Source organism: Amblyomma mixtum, chromosome 4 (assembly GCF_055824585.1).
Source record: "Amblyomma mixtum isolate Tamu chromosome 4, ASM5582458v1, whole genome shotgun sequence".
In the NCBI taxonomy this organism is placed as follows: Eukaryota; Metazoa; Arthropoda; class Arachnida; order Ixodida; family Ixodidae; genus Amblyomma; species Amblyomma mixtum.
The window spans coordinates 28,691,749-28,707,842 of NC_143015.1; the positions used below are offsets into that span (position 1 = coordinate 28,691,749).

General features: G+C 46.0%; 1 protein-coding gene across 1 annotated transcript in view; it reads right to left on the minus strand.

Moving 5' to 3' along the window:
• LOC149346030 (fatty acid synthase-like) overlaps nt 1-16,094 on the minus strand; it is a 179,046-nt gene that overhangs the window by 105,009 nt on the left and 57,943 nt on the right. Inside the window, exons 6-7 of the mRNA XM_089541238.1 lie at nt 9,089-9,390; nt 6,106-6,492 (exon numbers count right to left, since the gene is read on the minus strand). Of these exons, the coding sequence (XP_089397364.1) occupies nt 6,106-6,492; nt 9,089-9,390 (689 nt within the window). The remainder of the gene's footprint in view (nt 1-6,105; nt 6,493-9,088; nt 9,391-16,094) is intronic.

The following is a 16,094-nucleotide window of genomic DNA, read 5'->3' on the forward strand; positions in this document are numbered from 1 at the left end:
CTAAGTGTAGATAATTTTTTCCTTACTTCAATTTTACGTCAGGTCTACAGTTGTTTCCTTTGAAGCAGAAATGAGTATGCGGAAAAAAGGCATTTATATCGGTTCCTGTGTTGTCCCAGTGCTGTGCAGCATACTTTTATGATCTGCTGACCATGCTTTAGCGTCTTCCCTTGGCAATGGCCTAGTCCTGAAAATTTTTCGATATGTCGACGACTTCGTTGTGATACTAAAAGCTAATGCTACAGCGACGTACCAAAGCACTGTGGAAAGTATCTTACCCGCCTTCAGACAACAAGGGAAAGGGCTAGCTTTCACTCGTGAGCTACCATACAATAACTGCCTACAGCGTTGAGATATTAACTTGAAGCTCTTAGAGTGTGCTGGATGTATTCCCCTGTGCTGAAAAAACTTCTTCCGTACGGATCTGCTCACTCCAAGATGGTCAAAAGGGCTATCGCTTCACTTTGCCTGGAATCCGCGTTGCTTAAGCTCTGTGCTCACATGGCCGAGGCTAGCATCATTAATAGGATGGAAAGGCTACAAATGGGTGGATTCCCGTGCTCTACAATTCGTGGTGCAGCTGATACACTCCTTCAAAAAATGAAAGGAAAGAACCCTGATGGCAAGCTGGGAACTAGGCGACCACAAGTAGTACCCGTAGTAGTAGTCGTAGGGGCAGTGGTAGTAGTAGTAGTAGTAATAGTACCCGTCGTGTTCTCCGCACCGAGAAAGCTAAGCGGGTTGTGCTCACAGATCAGAAAAAAGAAGAAACCCACGTGCGATAAGGGGAATAGCCAGCTTTTGTTTCCTGCGTCGTCGGCGTGGCGTGTGAAATCCCACTAACGTGTGGAAAGATCGAGATAGACCAGGCGGGACGTTGCATCAATGACAGGGCACGGGATCATGAAAAATCACTAGAGAACAGAGGGGGATCGGATTTGCGGCCCAAATGTAAAGCCTGTAAATGTCTGAGCCAGTGCTTAGCAGTATTCGGATTCTAAGAAGAAGTCGCGATCAGGCGGCACGTGAAATTCTTGAAGCGTTTATGATTAAAAAGAAGGGGAGCACATGTATTAGCAATAGCTCTGTAGCTCTTCGAAGGAATGAAATATGCTATCCGTAAACGCTTTTATGAACACCTGTAATACCAAGAATTCTGTCTTCTTTTTCTGGTGTCCGACAAGCAAACCTTGGATGTGTTGTTGCGGTGCTTTTATTGTTATTTTAATTTGTTTTTGTTATTTTAATTGTTTATTTTGCTTTTACGTTTAAGATACTGATTGGTTTTGATTCCAATGCGTGACAGTGTTTTTGCTGCGACTGACTGAGACAGCTATTGCTAAGATTTGTTTGGTTTATTTTTCTAACCTGTGTTATACGCAAGTGCTTCAAGTGCAGGGTAGAAGAAGCGTTCTGCGGTTTGCGCTTATGTTGTGATTTGCTGCTTACTGTTACTGACTGGGTTGAGCGTGATAGAGCGCTGTTACATGGTGAGTGAGGGTTATAAATCTGCCCCTTTCTTCCAGTAAACAGGTGGTACTGTGCGCATGGGTAGTCCTTGTTCTTTCTTGTGTTGTCATCATTGCGACACAGTTTTTTCAATCATGCTCCGACTCTCCCCACAGGCCTTCGTTCTGAAGCTCAGATATTAATATTTTTCAATAGCAACAAATAAAGAAAGGCAGTGTGGGTCACAACGAAGAAAACTCATAACTGCCATAGTATTCGCAACGCGAAACAAGCCAGCAGATAATATATACAAATGGCGGGGGGGGGGGGGTATCAGCGTCACTGCTGCGCGATTAAATATTCCTTTCGATTCGAGGCTACCAACATAGCCAAAATACTGCACGCCGAAGGACCTATGAGAACATTTGTAAATTTGCTGTTGGATTACAAGATGTGACAATCGGGCTAGAAGTTTCCAGTTTCAAACTTCTGAAAACGGTGATTAAACTTTATTGAAACATTGCAAATTGTCAGCTATATTTTGCACGATGCCACGTTAGTAGTAGCTGCCAAGCCTTATATTCTGAAGGCCTATGTGAAAATGAGCATATGCAGCCCCCTTACTTTTAAAATCCGATGCACAGAAACAAACATCCTTTTTAGCTGTTACCTTCGCGGTCTACGGAGCCCACCTCCCCCTCCTTCTTTTCTGAAATATTAGAGGCACTCGTTTTAAACTCCGCAGCTTCCTGGGAACACCCCTGTGACGAAGGACTTCTTGGTTGCACCTTAACGAAAGGGCAGAGGGGGGAGGTCACAAAAGATCTGCTGGTCTGGCGTCCAGGCAGGCTAGCTACTCAACTGTCCACGTAGGAAAGATAATAAGTGGGCTAAAACAGCTGCTTTTCCGTTCTTTCTCAATCCTGCTCTTCGGACAAGCTGACTTAAAAGTTAGGGTGGATTACAGCCACACGCTCATGGAATCAGAAATTCGTTCGCGGCTGAAAGAACCTGCAATGGACTTCCAAGTAATATCCGCTGTTCGGCTGTAGAAACCGTAACTGCAGTTGATTATCGGAGGTAAGCGAAACCGCCGTGGAGACAGTTTAAAAAGCCATAAGAGTTTTCCAGCTATTTTCCCTAGCTTTTAGCCTGTCGCCTACCTGAACATGTATGTATATCTCAGAATAAAGCTTTAGAGCCAATACTAATATCTTACGCAAATCTCAAAGAATAAAAACGCGGGCCAAAATTATCTGTTTGTATTTGTTCAATCCCTGACTACGCTACGCAAAACGGTTTGTTGATGGCACCTATTCTTGTCATGGGAGGGCTGCAATCAGTGCTCTGTGCCTGGTCACTGTTTGAGCACGGACTGGCGGATGATATCTCAACACTTGTTTGGGACCAGAGTCCCGAGTGCATCCTTTATTTCCTTGATTTACGCGCTTATAACGTCCAGCATCTCAAACACGACACTGCGCTTGTCTTTTGCGGCCCCCACGTCAGTTAGAGCAGTCAGATTTATATTTAACAAATACAAAATAACCAGTTCGCCTACTGATTTAATGAAAACTGAAGGAATAAAGTCATTGCAGACCCGTGCAAAAGTCGCACGGCTAAAACTCATGTTCCAACTAATAAATCGACATCTAAAACTCGACACTACTAAATATATTTCCCTTTCCGAAGCAAGATCAACGCGTCATAAACATTCACATAAGTTAAGTGAGTATCATTTCTATACTGACTGCTTTAAAAATTCTTTTTTCCGACGAGCAATTCGAGAACGGAACAGCCTTGATCCATTAATTACTAACAGTTCATCATTGACAAAATTTAATATTGCAGTTGAGAGTATGTCGTGTTAGCTAGTCATTCCTGGTTGCTTGCGTTCTGTTTTTACTATACCGATGGTTATTAGTTTTTTTCTTATATGTAAGCTTTTTCTTGTCAAACTATGCAGCGTTGCATAAACTAAATACCTATACTATGTTAATGCCTTTGCAGTGTACGCTTATAATATTTACTGTTTACTTATTCTCAGCATATTATAACAACTAGCATTGTTTCCACATTTGGTTATTCTTTGCATAATACTACCGACATTAGCCTCATTTTATGTGTTATTTGATTGTTTCCGTCACAGCTCTGTTGTATTTTGGTTTTACCGTTTGTTGTTTTTCTTAACATGCCGACCAGTTGAATGTTCCCATTATGCTTGACCGCTTTCTGTAAACCTTACTAAGCCCCCCTGCCACAATCCCAATTGGGATTAGCAGTATTTGTAAATAAATAAATAAATAAATAAATAAATAAATAAATAAATAAATAAATAAATAAATAAATATCAACGCCGCGGTTGTACCACATAGCGTTCGGTGTTTGATGGCTGCAGCAATCACTAATGCGCGACGAATTATGTGCGTCGCGGCTAAGCAGCCTACGCTGCGCTCAGCATTTGAGAGAGAAAGGTCAAAAGGCTGGCCATCGCACGCGCCTGGCCCTGTCCTCATGCACACATCTCGCGACTTCCTCCTCTCTGCGGATGCCCTAACAGTACTGGTACAATGCAAAACAATGTGATGTGACACTAACTGCTCCCGCTGTAAGACAATAGGAATCTAGAGGAACAAAGGTTAGCTAGACTGTATTCACCCAGGACAGCCCAACGCTAAGAAATTTATAAATTCAAGTGAAAAAAGAATGTGGTCATTCGTATAAATGATTAAACAATAACATACTTATTAATACACTTCCAAACAGAAGGGCTTCATCTGTTCTTCACCACATACACCATGATTCATACAAAAGGCTGCTATGCTGCAAGTTAGCCAAAACGCAGCGATTACACAACACGGCTTCGGTGTTACAATACATAATTTTATGAGAGGTCAGTCTCTGGAATAAATCATCAGCTTTATGAGTTCATTAGGGAATCGATGGTACTCCCTATTTGATGTTCTGAATGGGTTAGAGAATATTTATTGATGCACATGCTTCAATGATTAACTCCACGTACGCGAAATGTCGCGCCCAGTCCCAAATAAGGGCAGAAAGCTCGATCAGGGTGTTTCGCCCATGTCGCTAGCTATGTCGTTCGTGTCTCCCTTCCCGAAAACCTTCGCTCGTCGCTGGGAAGTGCTCCGCTGATTATTAACCCTTTCAGGTGCTTTGTACACAAGTGTGTAGACAGCAAACTCACAGATTTTTCTAAGAGACTATTGTACCTAGCAGTTATTTCATTGCTTGAGCTGAACTGAGTAGCCTTCTTGTCGCAAATAAGTTTTTTTTTGTGTCATCTAGCGAACGCAGTAAATAATATTTCACGTAACAGTTAGCCAGGTATCACGTTATCCGCCATTTTTGTGCAGACAGTTTTTGCCCCGAGTGAAAACATTGATTGTTTTTGCTCAATTTCGAACGTAATGTGCATCTTTGAAGCACAAAGTGATTCCACGATCCCTAGTGTCCTTACCTGACATATGACAACATTTCGATGTTACTATTTCAAACAAATCAGATACTTTGTACGGAATTTTGCACATAGTTGAAAAACTTACCCGCTGGCCTTTCAAGCTCAAAAACTTACAAATTCCCTTTCTTGAGGCCTAAATATACTACATAGGCAAAAAGTAATTCATTTCAATTAAAACAAAAAATGGCGCTTGCAAGGGTTAAATAAAGCCCACGTCGGCTGTACACGCTTCCGTTTACTCACATCGCTCCACCCCGGTGATAACATCGCCTGGGTCTGCCATCGGCGCTTCACTGCTACAGAAGAAATATTAATTTTCTTGTACCTCTAAGACAGTGCCGCTAAATAAAAAAAAAGGGCCTGGCTTAGCTTATGGTTAAGCCTAGGATGCGAAGCATATCGCCGGCGGAGGCTGCGCGTCCGCAAGCGAGCGCACGAGTTGAGCCCCAGCTTTCACAGCTGTTGTGCGTCAGCGCCCCTAGCGGAAGGAGCGGGAGTTAGGCCGCCGGTGGAGGCTGCGCGTCCGCAAGCGAGCGCACGAGTTGAGCCCCAGCTTTCACAGCTGTTGTGACGTCATATCACGTGGTGCACCGATGTAGGTCAAGTGGTAGCTACGCGGCCGCGCGCGGCGCAGCAAGGAAGAGCTCGGTTGTGCGGCTAGTATGCTTCGCATAAAAAGCAAGGTTAGTCTGCTTTTTCATAACGGAGGTGAACCAAGCTTTGCAGCTACCTACGGGCGGGCACTCTGCAAGGGCGCCATGCATGGAGTGGAGAGGCACTCGTTCCTTTTAGCGCTATGCTTCAGCCGTCAGTGTAGAATCACTCGCGGCGCAAGAGCTCATTTGCACAGTTTTGTAACTTAGAAGAATACCAAGGGGACAGACTGCGGGAGTGCTTTGGCACATAACGGAAACACATTTCCCCTGGCCCGTGTCACGCATGTCAACCTTGCTAGCAAGAAGTTTCCCACAGTGTGATGAAGCGAGCTACCGCGTGTCTCGGCGCTCTCTTCTTCGAGCAGTCTTTACTGAGCAATCCGTATCTTCCACTACTTGGTTGGTTCCTTCGCAGTGTATAAAGATCAGCGAAGTAAGCCGCACAATTAGGATTAGACACGCCAATAGGGTGACCACAATCGTATTCTCACAGTAAAGATTAGGCGACCAGGCAAGACGCACCTGAATGGCCGCGATGGATGCCTGCACTGATGCCACGCCCTGGTCCCCTGCCTTCTCGTTGGTCACCAGGTCGATGAGATCAATGCCGAACTCCTCCAGCACATCGTGCGACTTGTGGATGGAGGTCGAGAACACTTCGAACTGCATCATCTGGCGGGCCATTCCTTTCCACTGGCACCCCATACCGGTGAAGACCAACCACAGGGGGCGCTTCTCGAATGGGGCGTGCTCCGCGACTTTGACAGCTTCCCTGTCGGAGCCGTCCACCGGAATCACAGCGAAGCCCCGGTACGGGAACTGCTTCACGCTTGGTTGCCCGACTCGGTTGAGTAGTGAGTACGCAGAGTCCGGGTACGGCCCCTCCTCTTCCAGCCGGTCGAGAGTGCGCTGGAATCGACGACATTGTCTTAATTTCTACATCATATACGCTGCAGCACAAACGCAGAAAAACTACTTTGTGGTTCCGCAAGGACAGGGTACAGCGTCCATATGTTACGAAGGGCGTCAAAAAGAAAGGAAAATAAATGTGCCCTGCCCGCACCAGAGTTCTTGACAATAGCAAGCGGCACATGAGGGAACCTTCGTAGATAATCATGCACATCTGCATTAAATAAACTATAATGCAGCGCTTTTCACCGCGCACACAGACTCATCCTAAGCACTGTCGCGTAAAACGCGGCACAAACCTCGGCAGTGATTTCGAGTTCTCGTTAAGGAACGTGCCCTGTTCATGACTATGATGAGGCTTATCGTCACTGGCCGAGTGCGTTAAGCAAAATTCTTGAGCAAACAGTAGAATTGGGCTTTAAACAAACGGGCTCGCCTTGAAACGTGTCTACACCACAAAACCCTTTTTACGAAAAATTCAGGGCAAAACAACGCACTGTGTGCACTTAACAGCAGATAGCGTCATCGAAACACCGCTGATCTTCTTTACTGACAACGCCAGAGTACGCTGGCTCCACTTTATTTTCTCATAAGATCCCCTAAAGTGCTAATGGCACCGGTAATGACCGCGCATGCGCACGTGTCGCTAGCCGGGCCCGGTAAACGGTAACATCAGAACAGTAGCGATAAGCTATAACGCTATTATGAAATCAAATCGGGAGGTGCGGGGCACCACGCTACCCGTCGTCATTGGCTGCGCCTCGCCCGCTGAAGTCACAAGCAGCACCGGGCAGAGAAGCCAGGAGAGCAGGACGCGCCCACAAGGGAAGGTTTGGTTTGGTTTATTAGGGTTTAACATCCCAAAGCAACTGAGGCTATGAGGGCCGCCGTATTGAAGTGCTCCGGAAATTTCGACCACCTGGGGTTCTTTAACGTGCACTCTAATCGCACGGTACACGGGCCTCTAGAATTTCGCCTCCATCGAAATTCACCCGCCGCGGCCAGGATCGAACCCGCGTCTTTCGAGTCAGCAGCCGAGCACCGTAACCACTGAGCTACCGCGGCGGGACACAAGAGAAGGAGTTCACATGGACGACGCTACGCGGCGCCATTGACGTCCGGTCGCGTGGCGCTCTGTCCGCAACGGGACTCCGCGATTGCACCCGCCGTCCGGATGGGCCTTCACACGCGACCCCCGACGCTAACTCAAAGAAAGAATTCAGCAGAATTGCCATAACCGGTAAGGCGTTATTGCAGTGCTTAGCTCATTTCTCCCGATGAATGGAAAATGTTTGTCATTTTGCTAGTGCATATGAAGCTCAGGAGCACAGACCTTTGGGCTAGTTGGTTCATAGCAAACACGTACAAGCGCTAAAAAACACGGACAGAGAAGAGACTTTGGACAACACGAGCGCTCGTGTTGTCCAAGTCTCTTCTCTGTCCGTGTTTTTTAGCGCTTGTACGTGTTTGCATATGAAGAACTGTTGTTATGCGCTTCGTGTGTATTTTTATTGTTATTGCTTTTGTCGTGCAAATTCAGTATCAAAGCGCCTTTCACAGCTTCTTCTTGCACTTGCACTGCTCGCGAAGAGCGACCTGCGTGCGCGAGTTGGTCTAGAAAGGTACACTCAGCGACATTGCCAATAGAGTCAAAGCTAGACGGCCGAAACGCACCCTCTTTTTCTACGCAGTACACCATAGCCCTCGGTTGTAGATGCCTCTGTTTTAATCTCCGCTCTACACTTCCCATCTTCTACACTTCCCATGAATAGAGGTACTCAAGTAACACTTTTGCGGAGCTAGTCGGTGCATAGTTCTATATGAATAGAGGTACACGTTGCCTAATTCCCCCGTGCACTTACCACTTCCTCATAAGTTACCGAGATTGGAGGAACTAATCCTTAGAAGGATAAGGACTGGTGCGGCCCTCCCCCGTCAGTGACTACCAAAACAAGTTGTTGCCGAGTTTAGCACGAGCCAATGACGGTTGTCTTCAGGTGGTCTTCCGCACCCCTGTGATGTCCGACTAATTAGACCAATTATTTACTGCTGCCGGTGTTCCAGAAATATTTCTTTTTGCTTAAGGTGAAAAATATTTTCGTGGCAGCTCGTCATAGAGCATCCGCGCTCAGACATGCCAAGCCATGTATGTTAAACATGATCCATGTGCTTACAGAGCTATCTTTATGTACGTTGCAACAACATTCCTTCTCAGTTAATGTGAGTCTTGTGAATAATTTTGCTGATGTTTCGACATCAAAAGAACACAGGCGAAGCTGTTTTGGCGACCGTTATTGAAAAATTTCAATCGTCAAAGCAATTTCTGTGCTTATAAACAAAATAAAGAAAAACTTTGAACGAATCCCTACGCAATGTGTCCTTGAGAACAAATTCAAGAAAACTTTGCGCAGAATAACACAAGACGAAAGGGAGAAACACGTACACACACACTAGTGTGTGTGTACGTGTTTCTCCCTTTCGTATTGTGTTGTTCTGCGCAAAGTTTTCTTGAATATGTCGCTGCACCAGCTGGCCCAACATTCTGCTCTACTTGAGAACAACTCTGCCGACCTACTTACAGGAGTAGTAAACTCACCGCAAGGGACTCTTGGGTCCGTCCAGCAACCAAAATTAACCTGGGAATGTCTGCCTTATCACGCACAATATCGTCCGCGTGCGCTCCTCCTCTCGACTCAAGAATGACGTGGGCACTGGTACCTCCCAGGCCGAATGAATTTATGCCAACTGGGCCGCCAGAGAAAGGAGTCCCCTTGTCCACAACTTCAATGCTGCCATCGTGGAGAGACGGAATGTTGGGATTGGGTTTTATGAAGTGCAGATTGCCAGCGATGATTCCAGTCTCCATGGCAAGGATCACCTTGGCTACCGAACTGACAGCTGGAAAAAGAGGGTAAGCAGCATTAGCTTTTCTCACGCGCACTTCATGGGTAACCATGAATTCAAATTCCTTGACACCAGGCAGACGAGTACTCGATCATTTGTATGGGAATAACTTAAGGAACATTATCAGATTCGCAAGTGCGTTTAGATTTGGCGCTTTTAAGAGCCCTGTGAAAGTGGTCTGGCATTTGAGTTTACTTGCCGAGCGGGCATAGCATGTTTTGGGTAATCTTGTAAAAAAAAAATACTAGACTTTTTTTAGAAAAAAGATACAGTGAAGATATACAAACAAAGAGCCAGCGAGTAACCCACTCTTACGCTTAGAATTTACATGCAAACGCCGAGACGGTACTCTAAAACAAGTTCGCCGAACAGGCTTTGATAACTGATGGACACGATATCCAGAGCAGGCCCAGATAGCCCGCTATACCTGCCTACTGCACCGGTCACGCAGAACAAGCACCTGTTCTACGTTTAGATATCGTGCGGCCATGCGTCTTTTATCGACTCTTGTCGGACGCACAAGGCCTATCACAATGCGCACGATTCATGTGCTCAGCTGGAGATTCTTTAAATGGCGTAAACAAATAAGCGCCATGAGAAAATCGTGCTCCAATGGAAGCCTTCGGTATTCTCCCTGTCTTTCTCCAAAGGCTGTGCCTCTACACAAGCTTCAATCATAATGTTAGTGCGCACCCGCCATCACACATCACCTTTGCTATACCATTTCCATTGGTCCATTCCCGTCAATAAAGTGACACAGTGGCTCATAGCTACACAGACAAACGCGCTAGGACCCACTTCATCGAGTATCCCACAAGTGGCTCCTGTATAGAAAAATCATGTGGATATTAGCGCCGTGTCCAAAGAAACAAGTGAACAGACAATATCTGCCTTTCTTGAGCCATTTTCTTAGCGGTTGTGAAAGAGCGGCTCAGTTTCCAGATGGCGGTAATATGATTTCTTCGACGGGCGAGAAGCTCACATGAACTGGCGCTCTGCTTTGCTTGTTTTACTGCGCCCTGGCGAAGATAGCTAACACAACAGGGCAACAAAATTCCGAAGTTGGTCCATTAAGCAACTGCGCCTACTGCGCATTAAATTCGACGCTGCCTTTCTGCAATCTCTTATAACTTTTGTGGACTGCAGCTCGCCTGCCGAGACACCTTCCACTCGCCGTTAAGTTGTAGAGTGAGGCAAGCTTGCGAGGAACTTCTTCCTGGACCGATGCGCTCTCCCTTTTGCCATCTCTTCTCCTGACCTGTCCTCTTCGAAGAAGAACGTCAAATTGGGGCTAGATGGTGCATTATTTGAGACTGAAATGGCAATAGCGCTAAAGCCTTCCTTGTGTACGTCTTGCTGTAGCGCTATTGCCATTTCAGTCTCGAATGATTGCAGGATGCTGCAATAGAAACACCTGGACGCAGTATGTCCTGAGATATTTCATCCGGTTTCATACTTGATATATCGTAGGCATTATAAAATAAAAGGTGAGCGAAAAAGACAATGGCAAAGACATGTCCAGAAGCGAAACATCTTGTACTGACCTACCAACTCTACTTTGGCCAAGAAGGGCACTTTTTACAAACTAGGAACATCAGCACGCATATCGAAAATTGAACCCTGCATTAAACTAAAAAAAAAAAAAATCCAACGCCGCTGGAAAAAAATTCGATAGGCGCGCGCACTAAATACTTCCACAAAATCATCATAGAAGAAAAAACCACATAGCCGCAAGTAAGGTAAGAAATAGCTGCTACTATACCACTACACCAAATACAGGAGCAACAGAAAACAGTCATGACGACGCTGGAACATATCATGACCAGTCTGGACGCGACAGATCAGGGATTGGCAGAACTGTTCAGGAGAGAAAACAAGAGAGGACAGGAACAGGTCTACCTAAACGAAAGCGCGAAGAACTTCGCGGCGCAGCAGTAGTGTCACATCATGACTAACGCAGCAGAAAAAATTACAATATGGCAATTGAACTGTAGAGGATTTAGAAAAAAAAAACGATTTCAACATACATGTAATGCAGCATAAACACCCACCCACTGCAATACCGCTGCAAGAAACTAACACTTCGCCGAAGATAGTCGGCTATGACACCATAGTAGATGAAAGATTTAAATAAGTGGCCATTTTGTCAGAAGGGGGTCACCACGCACAAGCACACGACACCAGAAGAAGATATAGAACAACACCTTTTAATAGAGGTAATACCTAAGAAGCGCGGGGAAATGAGCCTATTCGTACTTAACATATATTCACCACCGCGCGAGAAGAGACATGACTTCAGAGAAATCATTAGAGCGGTGATCGGCCTGGTAAAACAAAACCACCTTGTGATTGTAGGAGATTTCAATGCTGCGCACAAAGAGTGGGGCTACAAGATGAATACAAAGAAAGGAAAAACTATCCTAGATGGAGTAGACACGCATGGGCTGGAAATCGTTACCGATAGCAGATACAATACTAGGGTCGGAAAAAGCGCTTCAAGAGACACTAGCCCTGATTTGACCATCATAGGAAATATCCTAGACTACGAATGGTCTAACACCGGGGAGCAGTCCGGAAGTGACCACTACGTAATTCAAATGCAAAATAAAACTTACAAGGTTCAGCACAATCCAGAGAAAGACAAAAATCACAGATTGGAAAAAATTCCGAGAACAGTTGGAGAATGAAGCCGGAAGAACTGCGATAACGGGCATCAAAAAGTGGAGCAAACGACTACGGGAGGTCCACAGAGACAATACTACGGAGCTAGAGGTTACCGATGAATTTCCACGTGCGGATAAACGTTTGCTACATCTTTGGGAGGCTCGTAGGGGGCTGACGAAAAGATGGAAGAAACAAAAACATAACAGGAAATTGAGACTCAGAATAGCTGAAATCAATAAAGAGATAGAAGACCACACCGCAAACTTACTTAGAGATAATTGGCACCAAATTTGCAATGAACTAAACGGCAACTTGGGTAGCGCTAAAACATCGGCGCTGCTCAGGCACCTCATAGACCTGACAAAATCGAAGAGAGAAAACAGCAAAACGATAGAACGTATCACGCACAATTTCCAGGGAACGGACGCCCAGATTACAGATTTTCTTTGGTCCAGGTACGTCGGAAGCACGCAGGTGCCACCCTGCACCATGGTATATTCAGGGACAAGGAACTCGAAGCTGGATGAACCGATAAAAGAGTACGAGGTATACGCGGCTGCCAGGTCATTCACGAGGAACACAACACTGGGTAAAGATCAAGTAACAAATGCAATGATCAGAAACCTCAGTGATGACCAAATCGAAAGCCTGACTGGACTAATCAACGAACACTGGGAAAGGGGCACGGTCCCGGCGGAGTGGAAACACGCTGAGATTATCGTCATACCTAAACCAGGGAAAACACCCAGTTTAGAGAACCTTAGGCCCATATCACTAACTTCCTGCCTCGGTAAACTATACGAGAAAGTGGTCAAGACTAGACTGAGCAACTACATGGAGGACAACGGTCTGTTTCCGGATACCATGGTCGGGTTCAGAACGGGGCTCTCCACGCAAGACGTGATATTCCAGTTAAGAGACACGGTACTAAAACAAATATCGGGAACTCGAGAAGGCGTAATCTTGGCTGTAGACCTTAAGGGGGCCTTCGACAACATCAGCCACAACGCCATTCTCGCAGAACTCTCGACAACAAACTGTGGGGAGAGGATCTTCGCATACGTAAAGGCCTTCCTGTCTAACAGAACAGCAACGATCGGCATCAACAACATTACGTCAGAAAAGAAGGCGACGCCAAACAGATGGACACCACAAGGATCCATCATCTCACCTTTGCTCTTTAGCATTCAATGATTGGATTAACTAGGAGATTGAAAAACATCAAAGATGTAGAACATTCAATTTATGCGGACGACATAACAGTGTGGACGACAAAAGGATCGACGGGAAACAAGCAAGAAATACTGCAAAGAGCGGTGGATGAGATCGGTCAATTTGCTTTGTTTAGCGGGATTCAGTGCTCCCCAGAAAAATCAGAATTTATTAGACTTCACAGAAACAAAGAGGACAAGGGAACGATTGAATTAGAGATAGATGGACAACCCGTAAGAAGTCAAATAAGCTTCGCATCTTGGGAATGTGGCTGCAGGAGAAAGGCAAACGGGACCATACCATCCAGCTCTTGGAACACTCCACGAAACAGATATGCAGGATGTTAAGCCCGATTACGAACAAGAGAAAAGGGGTGAAGGAGCGAGATGCGTTACGGATCACTTCTGCGCTTATCATACCGAGGATGACGTACGCGTTTCCGTACCTACAACCTAACAAAGGAGAAAAGAACAAAATGGAAACATGCATCAGAAAGGCGTATAAGCAAGCCTTGGGCGTCATGACGTGCGCCTCGACAGAAAATCTGATGAACATGGGGGTGTACGGTACCTATGAGGAGCACAGCGAAACCATGCTCAGATTTCAACTGGAAAGACTTAAAAGAACAGCCGCTGGCCGCGAACTACTGCTAAACCTAGGATAACCGGCAGAAGGCGAGGGCGAAGACAAGACAGACATTGACAGCCAAATTAGGAGCACTTTCTTGGTTAAACCAGTGCCCAGAAACATGGACCCAAAGAACCACGAAGGAAGACGGGCGGCGAGATCCTTGGAGTTGGACAGGTTCCTAAAGAAAAAACAGATGGTTCTGTATGTTGACGCGTCCAAGTACAGAACGAAGGAAAACGCTAGGGCGGTAGCAGTAGTGAAAGCCAATGGGAATATAGTTACTGGTGCATCAGTGCGCACAAGGACAACACAAGCAGCGGAAGAGATCGCCATAGCTCTAGCCCTGACTGAAGCCAATCGGCAGGGACTGAGTCACTGGATAGCCACGGATTCTCAGGCTGCAGCAAGGGCATACAGAGATGGAAGGATCGGCCAAAAAGCCGCGAGTATCCTCTTCGAACAAAAACAACACAGACATGGATCAAACAACACAAGCATTCAACACACCATCATTTGGGTCCCTGACACTGGTGTTGAGGGAAATCTTATGGCAGACACCGTTTTCCGAGGGTTCACTAACCGAAGGGCGGGTCTGCCAGTCGAACCCTTCAGCACGCCAGAATCTTAAGGGAAGGTAATGAAGGCGTTGTTGGGTGCGCGCAAGAAGTACTCGGCTCCGGCGGATATCCTCAACAGAGAGTAGGCCACCACGCTCAGACGTCTACAAACAGACACCTACCCAAGCAAAGCCATGTAGCATAAAATGTGGCCGAACAGATACGCGAAAGAGTGCGTGTGGTGGGGGGGCTACGCCACAACGTACCACGCCACCTGGGGCTGTGAAAAAAGCCCTTTATTACCAAAGATAAATAGCCCTAGTCTAGAGGAGTGGGATGCCCTTCTGACTGATTCCGACCCGGGCACACAGCTTATGCTGGTGACGAGGGCCAAGGCAGCGGCGGAGGCCAACGGGATCCTGGAATAGGAAAGACCGACCACTGAAGCTCCCCATCTGTCTATCGCCAACCCCCTACTCCCTAACTCTTCCTTTTGCAAAAATAAATGTTTTTACTACTACTACTACTACAAATGAAGGATGGTCTCATTAAAACCTGGTGAAGACATCATAGGAAAGTCCGAGTCAGTTCGCCTCAGTTTTTACTAATGCATTAGCATAAGAAGGGCCCGTGCAAAGGGTGATAGTGACCACTGCCACACGTGGCGTGGCGCGTGGCGTTCCTTAACCTCGCATATAACGAACGTGTGGGTGTTGCCTCGGATACAACAAAGCTAATAATGCGACTTTATGCATATAACGAAGTGCCTTGTGTTAACGTTGAATATAATGAACTTTCATGTGTTACCTCGGAAGTATGATACCTCAGAAATAACGAACTTTTGCGTGGTGACCTCGGATATAATGAAGCTCATTGCACCCCTTCGGATATAACGAACTCTTGCGTGTAAAACTGTGATATAACGCACCTAAGTACACCGACAGCACCTAATGCCAATGCCCTTAAACGGCTCCGGTTTTTCGATTCAATTTGTATCGTTTTGATTGACGTGAACAGCCTTGCTTCGTTCACAGGTTTTTGTTTTGCTTTCCGCTTGTGTTTCTGGGTCTTGTGTTTAGCGCTTCATGTTTTTGAGGTGTTCTTTTTATGCCCTAGCAAATATTTTGCAAGAAGGAGTTCAGTATGATTTTGTTCTATGTCTTTATCCACTGTTAGCAACGTCGTATTTTATGCGAGGCCATTTTTCGCTCTATACTCGTCTTGTAGAACTAGCTTGTGCGCGTGCGTACCTAAATTTTCAATCGGAGGGGGGGGGGGGGCTTGTTTAACTTCTTTCTTTTCACGTAAAAACCGTATTCGGATTTTACGTGTCCAGCCATGTGGTAACATTATAACGGTTTGGTAAGAGGAAATGAGCGGCTTTTTTAATTGAGCGATACAGTCGGCAATTCAACGTCAGTCTTGGCCTTGCTGTGCACTTCATCACCCAATTTCCGCCTGCACTGATTTTATTTCTGCACCAGCTGTACCCTAGCCAACCATAGAGAAAGAAAACTATACAGCTTCCACAGAAACTTCACAGATAAACAAAAATTAATCCTGGTCAGGGCTTCGAACTCGGTACCGTCACTTCAGCGGAGCTTGAACAAGATCATTCAGTTGTTTGTATCCAAC